Source organism: Callospermophilus lateralis, chromosome 1 (assembly GCF_048772815.1).
Source record: "Callospermophilus lateralis isolate mCalLat2 chromosome 1, mCalLat2.hap1, whole genome shotgun sequence".
NCBI lineage: Eukaryota > Metazoa > Chordata > Mammalia > Rodentia > Sciuridae > Callospermophilus > Callospermophilus lateralis.
In genome coordinates, this window is record NC_135305.1 from 149333107 (window position 1) to 149350957 (window position 17851).

The 17851-nt window shown below is 46.0% G+C and overlaps 1 protein-coding gene across 1 annotated transcript in view; it reads left to right on the top strand.

Annotated features, from left to right (window-relative positions):
- The window catches only part of Ptpn11 (protein tyrosine phosphatase non-receptor type 11), an 87596-nt gene that overhangs the window by 43560 nt on the left and 26185 nt on the right, over window positions 1-17851 (top strand). The window contains exons 7-9 of the mRNA XM_077108972.1: window positions 11690-11786; window positions 14426-14505; window positions 14632-14790. Of these exons, the coding sequence (XP_076965087.1) occupies window positions 11690-11786; window positions 14426-14505; window positions 14632-14790 (336 nt within the window). The remainder of the gene's footprint in view (window positions 1-11689; window positions 11787-14425; window positions 14506-14631; window positions 14791-17851) is intronic.

A 17851-nucleotide genomic window follows, 5' to 3' on the forward strand; every position in this document is an offset into this window, starting at 1 on the left:
GCCGTGGAAAAAGACCTTGATTGTAAATGCTGACCTGATGGATTCACTCTGTGACTTGTCAGGTTCTGCCCATCTTCTGTATATCATTAACATAAAAAAATGGAAAAATTGAGTTGGCTTTGGGGGAAATGGAAAACAAATGAGATCGCATCTATGCTCTACAAGTTCTCTGCAGAGGTCAAACTGTGTCAGTAAAATTGTCACACATTAAATGAGGACATTAGTGTTTCATGGCAGCTGAAACTATATCTAAACAGCTGATGACCTGCTTTCTAGATCTCATAAGTGTCTGCTTTTCAAATTTCAGTTTTTAAAAATTGCCCTTTAAGGCTACAGCCAGGAGAATCAGGCTGAGGACAGAACAGACCATCACAGAAAAATGTTAGATACTTGTAAGTGAATACTCATCATAATTTAAATCCCTAATACTGAAGTTTGGGCCACAACAGCAGGACATTGTTATGTTAGTGATTGTACCTTATTGATTCTGGGAAGATGATAAATATGGGATCACGTCCTTTTAACAGTGTGCTCTGATGGTCTTTGAAATGAACCAGAGATCCAAAGTTCAATGTCATGGTAATTTAACTCAGGCAGCCATATTTTATTTGTCTCTATGCCCAGCTCCTAGTCTTCTGCAAAATTCTACATGTCATTTTAAGTATATTTACCCAGAAGACACTTATAAATTATTTTTGCTTTGGATACATCTTAAAATTTGTAGCCCCTTGGGCTGGGGGTGTAGCTCAGTCCTAAAGCACTTGTCTAATATGTGTGAGGCTCTGGCTTCCATCCCTATTACCACAACCAAACTGAACCAAATCAAACCATACCTACCACACCTATCATAGCTACTGTGTCTACTATACCACACTGCACCATACCATGCATACCATACCATACCATACCATTCACACTGCCCCACACCGTACCATCCCACACCTTACTGTACCTACCACACCATACATACCATACTGTACCAAATTGTACCATACTATACCATACCTTCCCACACCATCCCATACCATACCACACCATGTGCCACTTCTGAAGCTCTTTGGTTCTTTTCTCCTTTGCTGCAAAATAAAATTCAGGCTGCTGGTCTACTCTTAGGATACGCTGTCTGATCAGGACACTGAGCTTAAGCCTTTGATCTTTCCTAGCGATCGCCCACTCCTGAGCTGCGTGAACATCCTTTGTCCCCAGCATACCTCTGCTTTGGAATATAAAGAGGTGGAAATTTTTTCTAGATTTGTTGAAATAAAGTTTGACTCAAATAAGCTGGCAGTGAATCAGTGAGAAGACAGGTTACAGTTCTGTCATTTTGTGCCTGCAAGGTGTGTGTTGCTTGAAGCTTGAGTCAGCCGTGTGCTTCATGTCGAGGTGCATGTTATGTGACTGCGTTTGTAAGATACTCACCCTACCTGGCTCCTTCTCCTCCCTCCTGCAACTTCCCTACTCTCCCTGTACTCATTTTTGTAAAAATGTTTTTTAGTTGTTGATGGACCTTTATTTATTTATTTATTTATGCGTGGTGCTGAGAATGGAACCCAGTGCCTCACACATGCTAGGCAAGCACTCTGCCCCTGGGCCCCAGCCCCAGCCCTCCCTGCACTCTTCATTCTCCTTTTCCCTCTGCAGACTTTTCTTCTTCTTCTTCTTCTTCTTCTTCTCCTTCTCCTTCTCCTTCTCCTTCTCCTTCTCCTTCTCCTTCTCCTTCTCCTTCTCCTTCTCCTCCTCCTCCCCCTCCCCCTCCTCCTCCCCCTCCTCCTCCTCCCCCTCCCCCTCCTCCTCCCCCTCCTCCTCCTCCTCCTCCCCCTCCTCCTCCTCCTCCCCCCCTCCTCCCCCTCCTCCCCCCCTCCTCCCCCTCCTCCTCCCCCTCCTCCTCCCCCTCCTCCTCCCCCTCCTCCTTCTCCTTCTCCTTCTCCTTCTTCTTCTTCTTCTTCACAATATCTTTATTTTACATTTATGTGGTGCTGAGGATTGAACCCAGTGCTTTGTGCATGCTAGGCAAGCTCTCTACCACAGAGCCACAGCCCCATACCTCTGCTTCTTGATCTATAACCCTCACTAGAGTCCCTTTTGGATCTTCACACTAGTAACTTTCAGTCTTTGTGCCAAAGTCTCAGAGATTCTCACTGGCTCAGATGCCATCCATCTCAGTCCAAGGACACAGTCACATAGAATAAATATGTCTGCCTGGAGCACCCTGTTTGGGAAGAATAGTTCTCAGGGACAAGAGTTGTAGCAAGCTGGGTGGATATCCCCAAAATATCTAACAAAAACTATAGACACTGGTAGTGGCAGTGACTTATTGCTTCATTCATTCAATATTTATTAAACAGACTCCACGTGTGCTCAGGTTCTGGGGATGTAAATATGGCAGAGAACAAATCTTTTTTTTTTTTTTTTTTAATGGAGCTTATGATCAGTTGGGAGAGACAGTAAATTAATGAAATGGTTAATTTTCAGGGAGATGATGGAGAAAATAGAGTAAATAAATAAGGTGTGTTGCTGGGGATTACTGTTTTACATAGGTCTCTATGATAAGGTGGCATTTTTTTTTTTTTTATTAAGAGAGAGTGAGAGAGGAGAGAGAGAGAGAGAGAGAGAGAGAGAGAGAGAGAGAGAGAGAATTTTTTAATATTTATTTTTTAGTTATCAGCGGACACAACATCTTTGTTTGTACGTGGTGCTGGGAATCCAACCCGGGCCGTACGCATACAAGGCGAGCGCGCTACCACTTGAGCCACATCCCCAGCCCCGATAAGGTGGCATTTGAGCAGGGATCTGAAGGAAATAAAAGAGCAAGTCAGACATATAACCCCAGGAAGAACCTTTCAGGCAAAGGGAGCAGCATGTACAAAAGCCCTGGTGTGCAGGCATGCTTCACATGTCCCACATCAGCAGAGGCCATGGCATTTGAGTAGATGGGTAAGAGGGAAATGTAGGTGGAACAATGGCAGAGGGATCAAATCATGAAAGGCATTGTGGGTCAGGGGCAGACCTTTGAGTTTTACTTGCAGGAAGATGGAAAGTCTGACACAGAATTTTTGACCTTCTGGCTGCCTCTTGAAGGAAGGTTACAAGGGGGCCAGGAAAGAGGTGATTTAGTGATCTGAGCTGGGAGGTGATGGGGGTCTGGACCAGGGCTACAGCCATGGAGATGGGGGCTCGTGGAGCTATTCTGAAGTCAGACTTGTCAATATTTGAAGGTAGCATTGACAGATCGTGTGATATGACGGAGCCGAGGCAAGGATAAGATGAAAGTGTTTGGCTTGAGCAGTTGGTAGGATGCACTTGCCATTTATGTAGGAGGCTGGAAGGAGCAGGTCTCAGGGAGGCCATCAGCTTTTATTTTGGACATGTTCAAGTTGGAGCTGCCTGTTTCACATCTCACTGGAGTAGAATCCTTCAATGCATTCTTGCCATTACAGTCAAGATTGTGCGAGTGTGTTCTTCCTAGTTTTTCTTCACCTGGCCAACATCGCCTCACTCTTGAGGCCCCATCCTCTGGAGCATTTTCTCAGGAAGGCCCTCCCTGTTCCCTGCTTGCGTAGCTCTTCCTGTTATATGAGTGCATAGCTGCAAATTCTTTCCTATAGTACTTATCATGCTTGGAGTTCATGAATAATTTGTGTGGTTATTGGTTTAATGTACTACAAATTCTTAGAAGCAGATAACATTAGTGAGTCTGCTGGAATAAAGAGACGCAGCTGACAGGGCACAAAGAGGCACATTTGATCCTATGTGTTGGTTATCATATGCATATTATCCAGGGAAATGGCCCAGCTCCATCAGCTCCGCAAGGACAGATAATCTCTTTTACTCTTTGTAGCCCCAGAATGCAGCAGCGAGCCTGGCACACAGTAGGCCTCCCAGTAGGTATTAGTGCATGTGTTGACTATGAGCCGTTCTCAATAGCAAGAGGAAGCTGTTTTGGGGTTCAGGCTGTTTGTGTGTATTCAGTGGAGAACAGCTATTGATGCTTGAGGAGTCTGGAGGAATGTTCTGGGCTTGGCCTGAGGTGTTCTGCTTTTCTACCAGTCTGTTTCCATTTAGAGCCCCTATTCAAGCCTCAGTGGGTGCATTTTAGCCTCTGAGCCCTAGAAGCTCTACTTCAGGTTTGCAGTGCTGAATTTCAGAAAGATCTTAGTTTTTGAACTTTCTGTTTGATTAAAAACAAAACCAAAACCAAAAAAACCCCAACACCATCAAAACAAAATAAAGGAAAGAAACCTCAAATCCAGAACAAGTCTCATACACCTTATTCCCTAGGGTCTTTTTTTTTTTTTTTTTCCGATACTTCAAACTCATTTTCCTCAGTAATTTCATTTTTTAAGGCTCATTCTATTCATGAGCCTCTTTTCTGAAGTGGTCTGAGCAGATTTCGGTGTGCATGAGCATCGCAGGCGTTTCACTGAGGGCCACTTGGATGGCATGGGTTCTGCTCGCAGCTCCGCAGGCCCCTGTGGCTCCAGGAGGAAGGCGGCCTGCAGCGTGCAGTCCATTTGATTTCCTCAAAGTGATTCATCCTGCTTAGGGGAGCTGTAAATTCTACTTCGAGATGGTTAGGTTTTGTGGAAACAAGACTTGAACTGTACCCCAGAGCTGTGTCTAGAATAATCACTCTTGCTCGGGATGTCTAGCAGAAATCTTCCCCTTGGTGACTAAACCACACCACGGTGAGCAGCAACCCCTGGCCAGGGCTTCACAGTGCTCCAGGAGACAGGCCTGTGCTGTAACCTAGTTTTCCATCTAGGCCTGAGCTCCCAGTTGCTTAGTAGAAGCCGCTCCCTTCCTGGGGGCAGAACATTTCAGTGGTGAGAGATTTTATCCTGAAGATTGAAAGCTTCATTCTGGAGAGATTTCTTTGTTTCTGGGGGTTATTTCCTTTCTCACCTGTGCATCGCCCCTGTCCCCAGCTGTTTTTCTCCAGAGTTGTTCTGCTGCTGGCTGCCGCATCTTTTCAGTGTCAAGTGCCTCCTCTCTCACATCCGCCTGATTTTTCCCCTTGACCTCTGGTGACCTTGCTGCCTTCCGTTCTATGGTGCTGTCTGTCTTGCTCTTTGACTGGCCCGTGGTGCAGCCTCCATCTCCTCTCAGCTCTTCCTTCTTTACCCTGTAACATGCCTCTTCCCAGACTTTGCAGCGACACTTTGGAAGGACACAGTGGCTTTCTGATTGGAATTCCTGTAGTTGTTTCTTAGCCTGGAGGAAGTTTCTGGGAAGAACTGAGGCTGGAAATGAGTACAGGGCTCCATGGATCCAGGTGAGACTGGAAGGCACCCTCAGGTGGGGAGCTGTGCCAGGGCCGCCTGGCGATGGAGGTGTGTTTCCTCAGCCGGCCCCTCACTCCGCTGGCCCTCTGCACCCAGCCGGCTCCTCTGGCTTTAAACTCCTGGCTCTTTGGGCAGCACGTCATCATCCTCCCACATGACCCTGGGTGTGTGGCACTGTGGAGCTCTGGTTTTACCCTTTGGGTTGTGTATTCCACGATTTTCCTTGTCTGTCATCTTTCTTCAAACTCAAGCATTCAAAATAGGACCTGTTATTTTCTCCTTCAAACCAAATGTCCCCTTTACTTGTTCCTGTTGGTGACACATTTATTCTGGCCTGGAAGTCTGGGATCCTTGCCTCCTTCTTCTCTTCTTTCTCTTGGATCTTACCATTTGCCAGGTCCTGTTGATTTTTCTCTCCTAATGTCCTCTGGTCCTAGGTAAAGGAAGGGCGTTGCTTTCCTCTCTGTTGGGCTGCATATGGGGGGCATCCTGTTGCACCCCAAATATCATGAGGTGGGTTGTGTAACCTCAGACACTCAGAGAGATTAAGCCCTGTCCAGGACTGCCCCGACGGACCCTGGTGGCAACAGGATTGCAGCCTCCTGCCAGGGCTATGCCCTCCCACCTCTAAGATGCCGCCTGCTCTTGCCCTACCTCCATTTTTCATTCTTGAAGTTCTAGTCAAGAGTCAGATCCAGTGGTTTGCAGTGAGTGTGCTGAAAGCCTGTGGGGTCTGTGGGGAGCAGGGATGCTGCAACCCCCCACCCTCCATACATAAGGATATTTCTATGCAATGAAAACTCGTCCCTTCCAAAATTGGTAAAGCCTCTGCCACTCAGAAGTGCATCGGTGGCCAGGGCAGTGGCTTTTTGATGCTTTTCTCGTGTTTAAAGGTGTGGTTCAGTCTCTGGCTCGTGCTCTGCCTGGGCTTGGGTAGACAGATGATAATAATCAGCTTCTGGTCCTTTCTGAGGGTTCATCGTTTGGGTGAAAACCTTTTGGATGTCTTTTTTAGGAAAACAGGGTATCTTGCAGCCTGGGTCCCACTTTACCTCATCTTTTTTGCTTCTTATCTGGAATCTTACCCCCGCATCCCTGCAAGAACCAGTGGGGAGTGGGGATGGAGACAGTGACATGTGGTTCGACAGGTCATTACAGCCTTTTGTGCCCCAGTGGCTGCTGGTGAGAGGGAGGTCGTGGAAGGTGAGCCATGGTGGGATGTGTCCTTGAGGGCAGGGCTTGGGATGCCAGGGGCATCCTGTGCTCTGTGGGAGTCTCAGGGGCCCAGAGGCCTGCCTTGACTCTGTCTTTGTTCAAACCCTGTGTCTGTCTGGAAGAGGCAGTTGGGAAGTTAGTGCAGGATAAGGACCACCTCTGGGGGCCCTGGTGGGTGGTCCAGCCAGAATGCCATGAGCCTCCGTGAGGACTTCTCTGGCCTGGAACTCAGGATTTAGCTTGGCTAAGTGTTTCCTTATGTTCAAGATGGTGGTACCCCACATAGTAGCTAAGATCAAATTAGCACGTGAGAAACATTTTTTCTTTTTAATTTTTTTTCAGTCCTTCTTGAGGCACCTAAAAGGTCTTAGTAAGGTACTAACGAGTCTACCTCTAACACTTGCCTGTGTCCCTTTTTGTTACCAAGCCTCAGGCGTGCCCTGGTATCTATGTAGAATTTGATTACATTTTGCTCTTATATTCCTTTTCCTGGTCACCTTCTGTGTGCAGGAGGTGATATGATTTTCCTATATGCAATTTTTATATGAAATTTCCTTTAGAAATACATTTTATGAAGGCCAATTAAAGAAAACAAGTGACATTACAGGCAGTGTGTGGAGAAGGCAAAGCATCTCGAAGATGCTTTTCAAATGACTTCAGACTGAGAAATGCCTCTCTGGCATTTTGCCTGTGATGATTTTCCTTTCATATTGACATCTCAGGTCACAGCATTTAAAAGGGATTTTTTTTTTTTTTTCTTGTGGGTACCAGAGATTGAACCCAAGGGCGCTCGGCCACTGAGCCCCAGCCCCAGCCCTATTTTGTATTTTATTTAGAGACAGGGTCTCACTGAGTTGCTTAGCATCTCATCATTGCCGAAGCTGGCTTTGAACTCACGATCCTCCTTCCTTAGCCTCCCAAGCTGCTGGGATCACAGGCATGTGCCACTGCACCCGCTTCAAAAAGGACTTTAAGTGGGGGCCTGTGGGGCCAGACCTCACCTGGCAGGTCTGTGGTGTGTCCTCTCTGCCCTCTTTCTTCCTTTCTCTGTCTCTCCTTCTGTCCCCCCTCTCCCTCCATTCATTTAGCAAATATTTTCGGAATACCTACGGAGTGCTGGGTGCCGTGCTGGTTGTTGGCAGGGCAAGGCGGTCTGTGGTTCTCTCCAAGGGCAACCAGACTTGTAAAGACAGAGCTGGGACATTCTTACTTATGTGGATGCTAAAGCTGATCTCGGAGAAGGAGAGAGTAGAATAGTGGTTCCCAGACCTGGAAGGGTGTGTGGGAGGGAGGATGGAGACAGAATGGTTGATGGGTACAGGGTGCAGCTGGACAGGAGGGATCATTTCTTTTTTTTCTTTTTTCCTTTTTTTAATTGGTTGTTCAAAACATTACAAAGCTCTTGACATATCATATTTCATACATTAGATTCAAGTGGGTTATGAACTCCCATTTTTACCCCAAATACAGATTGCAGAATCACATTGGTTACACATCCACATTTTTACATAATGCCATATTAGTGACTGTTGTATTCTGCTACCTTTCCTATCCTCTACTATCCCCCCTCCCCTCCCCTCCCATCTTCTCTCTTAGGAGGGATAATTTCTGATGTCTGTGGCACAGTGCGCACTAGGGTAGCTATGGTTCACACCAACTAATTGGACTTGTCAAAATAGCTCAGAGGATTCTGAATGTACCCAGCCCTCAGAATGTTGTGTTCGAGTGATATACCAGTTGCCCAGGTCTGGTCATTATACGTTGCACACACACATTCAAGTGCCACACGGTCCCCATAAATACATTTACTCTCTGTCAATTAAAAGAAAAAGCCAGACCTGAGGTCCAGGGTGATAAGCATACTTGTGGAGGGTGGTCCTGTAGAGTGCTTGGCACCGAGGACCACGCTCCCCACTGCTAAGGGGGCCAGGGCTCTCCAGAAGAGGAAATATTTGAGGTGTCTTAAATAATAACTACCTGGGCTCTTCATGGTTGCTCAAGGCAGGGAAAGGGAATCCTGGGTGGAGGGACCAGCCCATCCAAGAGCAGGAAGGCATGAGGGAATTCGTGTGGCCGAGACCCTGTCCTGTCTGTTGGTATGGCTGGGACATCAACAGTCCTTCTCAAACTTCAGTGTGCATTTCAACCACTTGGAAATGTTAAAATGTGGGTTTTGAATGGGTAAATCTGGGGTCCAGGCCAAGTTTGTGTTTCTTTAATTAATTAATTAATTAAATTTTTTTGGTGCCAGGGATTGAACCCAGGGGTGCATTTAACCACTGAGCCACATCCCCAGCCTGTTTTTGAATTTTTTATTTAGAGGCAGGGTCTCACTGAGTTGCTTGGGCCTCTCTTAAGTTGCTGAGGCTGGCTGTGAGCTCACGATTCTCCTGCCTGCGCCTCCCGAGTTGCTGGGATTATAGGTATGCACCACCGTGCCTGGTTCTTTTTCTTTTTTCTTAAGGTTTCCAAAATGGGCTAATTATTTGCTCCCTAAAAATTGATCAGTGGTGATTGAGAAATCATTATGGCCTGGGATGTCTGAGCCTGTGTTAGCTCCCATTCGATGCTGATGCGGCTGCTCCACAGCTGGGTGTGTCGTTCCTGTAGTGATAATAATTTTGTGGCAACAGCCAGACCTGCTCATGTCCTCGATTGCAGTCCAGGCTTTGCTTTGTCATTTACATGCATCTCATTTAACCCTTCCACCCACCCTGTGGGGTGGGTAATTAGGATTATCCCCATTTTCCACTTGAGGAAACTGGGGCACGGACAGGTTCAGTAGCATGGTGGAGCAGAGGGGGTTGAGGCTAGAGGCAGAACTGTTTGGTCCAGCAATGAGAAAGCCTCCAGTGTCATTCTGGAAAACTCTGACTTGATCTTGAAGAGGAGGGAGGGGTGGAAGGTGATTAGCCTGGGTGGGCTGGAGGAATCATTTATGGCGATGCCCTGACCTGTGCCCTCTGGGATTGAGAGTTGTGTGTGGTCTGGTCCTGGGTGAAGGCCACGGAGGCCATAGTGCCTCCTGCCATGCTCACTTTTAGCCAAGCTGCTAGTCCTTCCCATCCCTCACTCTGTTGCAGTTTTTCGTTGAAGTTCTTCTGCTTCGTCAGCTTGGTTGATTTTTAAATGACTGATTCAGTTCAGTGTTTGAACGTCTGTTTGAACCTCACCTTAATGACCTGTCTAAAAGTCAAGATTGAGCCTCCCTCCTAACGCTGCAGTGTGGGGCGGTGAGGCTGGCCCACTGCTGAAGGGAACACCACCTCGCAGAAGGCAAACGGCTTTGATTACTCAATCCGAGCTCATTTAAAGCATTTGAGCGATCCTTTCTCTGTCAGAGTGCTCCACACATCCTGCTTGATTTCTTTCCAGGTTCCAGGCAGCTGAACTCTTTTGTTGTGAGCTGTGTGTCAAGACTGAATATTGCATTTTGAAACCAGGAGTCAAGTACCAATTTGGATTCCTGACTTTTATACCTGTTTTAGGAATACAGATAAATGAAACACAAGTAACACAGTCTGCCTTGGTGTGGACTGTCGACTCTGAATTCCTTGTAGAGATATTTTTTTTTCTTTTTTGTGCCAGGGATGGAACATGGAACCCAGTGGTGTTTAACCAGTGAGCCCCACCCCCAGCCCTTTTTATATTTCAGGGTCCCACTAAGTTGCTCAAGGCCTTCCTAAGTTGCCGAGGCTGGCTTTGAACTTGTGATACTGCCCCAGCCTCCTAAGCTGCTTGGATTATAGGCGTGAGCCACCACACCCAGCCCTTATAGAAATCTTTAAGGGGAAGTCATTTTGGCATTTTCTATAAAAAAAATTGTTTCTCATTTTAGTCCGCCTTTTACTTTCTTGATTTGCATATTTGTGATTTTCCATTGAAAACTAGACTTGGGGGATTGGAGCACAGCCCAGGGGTGAGGCCCTGCCTAGATTGCATGTGAGGTCCCGGGTGTAGTCCCCAGCACTGCAAAAACACATGAACCAGGCTTCTTGGAAACCAATGGCCCCTTGAAGAGGCACTTTTTGTAATTTTGAAAATGAAACCTACCCTGGAATACCCTGGCCTGTCCCCTTCAGGCTTCAGTTGTCCTCTTCACCTCCTCAAGTCCCCTCTCTCTCAGGGCCAGTCCTGTCCTGACTGCCTGGTTAGTCTCTTCTTTTTGTGTTTCCTGCCTCCTTTTCCTGCACAGGTTCCAGACACCTTGCTTAAAGAGTCCAGATGTGCTCACCCTCACGCCCTGGCTCTGTGCTGCAGGGCTGCTTCCATCTGGGTGGGGAGATCATAGGGCAGTGATTTCTTTCCAGGTTTCAGGCTGGCTGCCTGTGGCATTGACTTGGGTTTTTGGCATAGGACAAAATAGGATGGCAGTATCCTATTTTGCCAACAGAGCTGTTTGTGTGCCCACCATCCAGTGGCACCAAAACCACTTCTATCAACCTCAGGTTTCCAAATTCAAGAATTGACATACCGCTAGGTGGCGCCAGAAGGGTTTTCTTCTTATAAATATTCTGTCATTGAATATATAGAGGAAAAAAGCAGTCTAAAAGCAAAAACAGAAAACCAAAAAAACAGAAAGAGAAGGACTTCATGACCCCACCACCCTGATAGCATGTCACATGACCTTTTTGGTGTGTTTCCTTTTGCTGTTTCTTGTGAACAAAAGTGAATGCAAACATATAGCTTCCATCATGCATTGCTGTGGGAGTTTGATCTTTTCACTCAGCTCTCATCATCTTTCCAAGGCATTAAATGTTCTTCTAGAACACTTTTAAAAAAAAAGAAAAAAATTTTTTTTTTTTTTTTTTTTTTTAAACAGGGTCTTACTAAATGGCTCAGGCTGGCCTCCAATTTGCAGTTCTGCCTTAGCCTCTCAAAGAACTGGGATTACAGGTGTGCCCCACCATGCCTGGCTTAGGACATTTTAAAAAATTGTTCTAGAACATTCTTTTGTATGAATGGACAGTAGTTAGGGAGCCCTTTCCTGTGGTACATTGATATTGTTCCCAATGTTCTTGCTCCTGTTGATGCCGTGTGAGGATGGGCATTCTTGTAGCTATCAATACAACTCTGAACATTTCTTAGGATAAATTCCTCAAAGCAGAACACAGAGCTGGGCTTCTACTCCTCCTTCTTCTTTTGTGTGTGTGCTTTTGGTGAAGATAACATTTACTTTTCTTTCTTTCTAGACACTACAGCAACAGGAATGCAAACTTCTCTACAGTCGAAAAGAGGGTCAAAGGCAAGAAAATAAAAACAAAAATAGATATAAAAACATTCTGCCTTGTAAGTATCAGTATCCTTCCTCAGTAACAGTCACTGTGTCCTGGGGGCCATGCACTCTTGTTAACCAGGCCTAGGCCTTAGCCTCTTCAATTGGGAACAGTTTCCAAACTAATCAGCCGTAGTGGGGATTGACAGCCTCATTCACTGCGTTTCTATGATGGTGATGACCAAGTGCAGTTGCCACTGGGACACCTTTTCTGTGGTCATTTCCTCCAGTTGGTGAACGTTCCCCTGCCCCCGGGTACTCCTCTCGAGGCTGTGAATGCTCAGGGTTAGGCCCTGCCAGGAGCCCTGGGCTCTGAGATTTGCACCTTTCTTCCCTGTTGACTGGCTCATGAGTGTTGGGTTAGACATACTTCCTTCCTGGGATTCTGTCCTCATTTGAGAAACAGACGAAGTCCCTCCTGTTGTTCTCATAGACTCTCAGAGCTGAGTCACTAGAGGTAAAAGTGGGGACCTCCCTCTGCTCAGATGAGGACCTTGTGATATTCACAAAGCCATACCTCTTTCAGCAGGCAGATGCCACCATGCAGAGCCAAAGTTGACCCATTAGGGAGAAAAGCCCTGAAAGGATGTAGGCCCAGGACGAGGACTCCAGAGATGGCGCAGCACAAGTTGTAGCTGGCCTCTTCATCAGGCTAATTCTGTGCCAAACTCTGTATCCTGGTGCCACTTAATCCATACCACATGCACCCCAAGCAGGCATTCTCATTTCCCTACTGTGTAGACTATTCAGGCAAGGCTGCAAGTAGGAGTGAGCGGCGGAAACTGGCCCAGAGCCCCTAGGCACCTCCTCAGCTCTCCGGGGGCTCCAGAGCAGGGTCTCCAGGGGGAGCTCTGCAAGGCCATGTGTGGCAGGGGTGGGGGCAAGCGGAACTTCTGTTTATTTATATCCCCATGTACAAGGAGAGAAATTTAAATCTGATGCATAGATTGATGGCAACATATGCATAATATGTTGGCCAACTTAAAAGGAAGGATTGTTTATAGATAATGTGTGTGTGTGTGTGTCAATGTTCAAGATGGTTTGTTATTGGGGCATGTGGTCACATTTGAAGAGCACTACTTCATATATGATCAGGTCAGAGCCATTTTGTCAGTTAATACAAACTCACCGTGTGTATGTGTGCGTGTGTGTGTGTGTGTGTGTGTGTGTGTGTGAACATAGGCATTCTCTGTCTGCATGTATATGTATGTAAATGTGGTATGTATGTTTGTCACGTCCCTGTGGCTATTTGTGATGTGTGGGTGAGAACGGGGGAGCGAGGAGGTCCATTTCTAGTATTGATGAAAGGGGATAAGGAATTTGTAGAGAAGCAGTTTGAGCCACAGCATGATCCCAGTGGGTTTGGGGAGCCTCATTCGTTTTCAGTTTTCACTCCTACTCATGGGGTCAGCTGGTACTCAACAGTAAGAAAGGAGTTAAGAAAAGATGAAGGGAATAATTATTTGCAGTTTCTAAATATAATATTGCCTTTTCCTCCCTTAAAAATTCCCAATCAAATGTTTTCTCTGACTCACAACTTCCTTCTTTCTTCCTTCCTTCCTTCCTTTCTTTTCATGGTGCTGGAAGTTGAACCCAGAGCCTCCTATATGCCAGGCAGGTGCTGTACCACCAAGCTATGTTCCCAGCTCACATCTTATGTCTTTAAAGATGGGGTGCAATCCCAGCAACTCAGGAGGCTGAGGCAGGAAGATTTCAAATTTCAAGTTGAAGGCCAGCTTCAGTAACTTAGCAAGATCCTGTCTCAAAATAAAAAAAAATAAAAAAGGGCCTGGGATATAGTTCAGTGGTAAAGTGCTCCTGGGTTAACTCTCCAGTATAAACAAACAAACAAACTTTTTAGTTTGAACAAATTTGGACAAAATTATTACAAAAATAGTATTGATGGTTCTCATGTGTCCACCGTTTGGTTTTCATCATGATAGCATCCTGTCTATCCATAGTGCATTCTTAAAATAAGGAAAAAAAAATTTTTTTTTTTGAGACTGAGGATTGAACCCAGTGGCAATCTACAGCTGACCTACACCCCAGCCCTTTTCTAAGTTGCCCAGGCTGGCCTTGAGCCTGCAATCCTCCTGCCTCAGCCTCCTGAGTTGCTGTGATTACAGACATGTGCCACCATGCTTGGTTAAGACAAGGACTTTTTTTTTTTTTAATTGATTTTATGTTTTAAATACATGACAGCGGAATGCATTATAATTCTTATTACACATATAAAGCACAATTTTTCATATCTCTGTTTGTATATAAAGTATATTCACATTAATTCATGTCTTCATATGTGGACTTTGGATAATGATGTCCATCACATTCCACCATCATGCTAACCCCCTGCCCCTTCTCTTCCCCTCCCACCCCTCTGTTCTATCTAGAGTTCGTCTATTCCTCCCATGCTCCCCCTCCCTACCCCACTATGAATCAGCCTCCTTATATCAGAGAAAACATTCAGCATTTAAGATAAGGAAATTTTAAAGAAAGCATCGTATGGCATTCAGATCGTTGTTGTGCTTATTTGAGGTTTAATGTTTTTTGTGGTTTTATCATTAAATGAGCAGAGCTTGGGCTGGTTGAGACAAAGTGGTTTGTCCAGAAGCTGTCTGAGTACTTACCTGGCTGGGTCCTTTTCTCTTTGCAGTTGATCATACCCGGGTTGTCCTCCACGATGGTGATCCCAACGAGCCTGTCTCTGATTACATTAATGCAAACATCATCATGGTAAGTTGCTTGTCGTGGTGTTTTTTCTGGTCACACATTCTTAGACTGTTCTTGAATTTTGCATTTTTCTTTGTGTTTTGAAAGCAACTTTCAAATGTGTAAGGGATTTTCTTCCTCGATTTCTAGCCTGAATTTGAAACCAAGTGCAACAATTCAAAGCCCAAAAAGAGTTACATTGCCACCCAAGGCTGCCTGCAAAACACAGTGAATGACTTTTGGCGGATGGTGTTCCAAGAGAACTCCCGAGTGATCGTTATGACAACAAAAGAAGTAGAGAGAGGAAAGGTATATTTCATCATCTTCTCTTCTAATGATTTTTTTTGGGTGCTGGGGATTGAACTCAGGGGCACCCAACCACTGAGTCACATCCCCAGCCCTATTTTGTATTTTATTTAGAGACAGGGTCTCACTGAGTTGCTTAGCACCTCGCTTTTGCTGAGGCTGGCTTTGAACTCACGATCCTCCTGCTCAGCCTCCCGAGCTGCTGGGATTAGAGGTGTGTGCCACCGTGCCTGGCTTTTCTGATTACTTTTTAATCCTGGTGATGTTGGGGATGGAACTCAGGGTCTTATCCGTGCTAGGAAAGTGCTCTACCTCTGAGCTATGCCTCCAGCCCTGAAAAAGTCTTTTTGAAGTGTGGATGAGTCAGGTGAGCTGTTTTATTAATTGAATAAACAAATTAAGCTCACTCTAACTAACCCTCTGGAGAAAAGGGAGTAAAGAAATTGGTTTAAGATGAGCTTGGTGTGGTTTTCTTTCTTTTTTCCGTATTGTTTTATGAATGCATTGTAGGTGTGCGTGCTGGTGGGATTCACTGTTACGTGTTTGTACATGCACACAGTGTAACAATGTGTTTTGGGCAGTACCACTCCCTGGTATTTCCCCTGTGTGGTTTTCTGTATGTCTTCCACTTGGGCTTTTAGACCGTCTTGGATTTCTTAGGATCTGGTTATTGTTCACCTGTAGTTCCTCAAGTCCTTCCCTGCCCCAGCCTGTCCCAGGACATGGGTTTGTTAAATATACCCTTGGGCGGCTTGAAGTTGATAGGGCCACCAAGGCTTGATTGGCTGGATCTAGTTCTCTTTTCCTGATGTTTCACTGGGACGGTTTCTTTTGCTGCATCCTCAGTTGGTCTTTTCTCGGGCAGTGTGTGGTCTGCTCTTTGTCCTCTCCAGGGAATTTTTACAGCAGACATTGTGGGTTTCATCTCTAGATGTTGTATGGGGTCTTTTAACATCTTCTGTGTCTCTCCCTTTCATGGTAGGGTTTTACTGTTGTGCTCGTAGCTGGTGCACTGTGGACACCATTGAGGCCAGATTTGACTGTGAAACAGAGATTTCCTCTAGCAGTGACATTAGGTATTCTTGAATCCACGGACCAGTTACCTCAGCTTCATAGTTTGTTTCAGGTGGGAGTTATTTGCCCTGAGTGTGGAAAGAAGACGCAAGTCCTCTGTCCTGCTTCTTTTTTTGGTACTGGGGATTGAACTCCGGCACTCGACCACTGAGCCACATCCCCAGCCCTATTTTGTATTTTCTTTAGAGAGACAGGGTCTCACTGAGCTGCTTAGTACCTCGCTGTTGCTGAGGCTGGCTTTGAACTCGCAATCCTCCTGCCTCAGCCTCCTGAGCCACTGGGATGACAGGTGTGTCCCACCTTGTCCAGTTGTTCTGCTTCTTGAGTGACTGGAGTTATAGGAGTCTTCTCTTCTCAGAGGACCTGAGGGCTGTGAAGGGGCCTTGTGTTGCTTCAAAGGAATCAGTTTCAGTCCGTCAGAAGGTAAGCTCTGAGAGCAGACAGATACTGGGCCAAATCACTGCCCAGTCCTCGCCACCTGATCTCTTCTGTCTTTCCTGCTTTTCCATTCTTTCTTTTCTCTTTGGGGGTGCAGAGAGAGTGGCACGGTGGCTTTTATCCTTGCCACAGCCTTTGTGACAGCCTTCTGTTGGTGTTCACTAGTACACAGAAGGAAAATCGGACTGTGGACTCTGACTTTAAGAGATAATGTATTAGCATTCACATTTCTGCATTTGTTTGCCAAGGTTTGCACGACAGTTTGGAAAACTAGGAGGAGGGCTGTAGCAATTTGTGGATGTTTAAAGTCAGTTCTTTTCAGAGCCATGGTTTAATTTTGTGTCCTCTGTCGAGGTCTCTGTGATGATTGGAACAGTTGCCAAACTGATTGGCTGGTCACAGCATCAAGTTAAATTTGCATTAGCAGGGTTTATTTAGAGAAATTAAAAATTGTCTCAAATCTGTCAAAAGGTGTTTGGATCTACCAAATATTGGAGGCAAAGGTAAATTCAGATTAATAATAAGAAATCACATTCTTCTGTTATTTTATTTCACAGTGCTGGGTATCCAACCTAGGGCATCATGCATGCTGGGCAAGCACTTCACAACTGAACTACACTCAGCCCCACAACCTTTTATCAAACTTTCCACCTGCCATATTTATTTTCGTTTGATTCACCATTGACTGTGGGGCCTGCAGCTGAGCTCTTCTTTTTAGTTTTATAACTGTAAATTTCTCTCTTTTCTTAATACACACAGTGAGTTTCTCTTGCTGATATTCATGTCTTGGTGGTTGGGAAGGTGAATGGAATAGGTGACAGCATTCTGTGCTCCGGCTACCTCCCCAGGTAGATAGGCTCATCTCCATTGAGCAAAACAGCCTCCTTTTTGGCAACAGGAGTGCTTTCTTTGGTGCTATATTTTTCAATCCTCCTGCTCTGAAGCAGGCAGCTAGCGCAGGCTTGGTGTTCCCAGCTCAGGGAAGGTGACGGGTGGAGTAGCTCTCAGCTGGGGCTGGATATAGAAAGAGCAGCTGGTTCGGAACCCAGAGGCCACCTGTCTGTGATAGAGTTACTCACGCGAAGGTTGATAAGGCATGGAGTCCTCCTACACTGGCGCGGAAATGAACCAGACAGCCCGGCTTGCCGGGCAGCCCATCCACCTCCAGAGTCCTTGCTTGCCTTCCCTCCAGAGCGGAGCAGAGCACTGGGATTCAAAATGCAGTGGTTGTCAGTCGGTACTCTCAGTTCCATGGGGCCCTCCCTCTTTGCCTCTGTTTTCTTTGAAGATAGAGGAGCAAGCCTGGACTCTCTTTCACCTTGGCCTGGATAGGTCCATTCTGCATTGACCCCTTTTCACGTCCCACTCTTCCCAGTCCTCTGAGCACCTACTTTCCTTATTCCAACTCTTCTTTCCTTTTGGAAAACCTAACAGGTGCTGAACAGGCCTTTCCCGTGTCTGTGGTCATTAAGCATGGTGGGAACACGTGCTTGCTGCTTGTTTAGGTTTTGTTGTTTTTCGGGTTCACAGAAATGAACATTCTCTCCTCTGC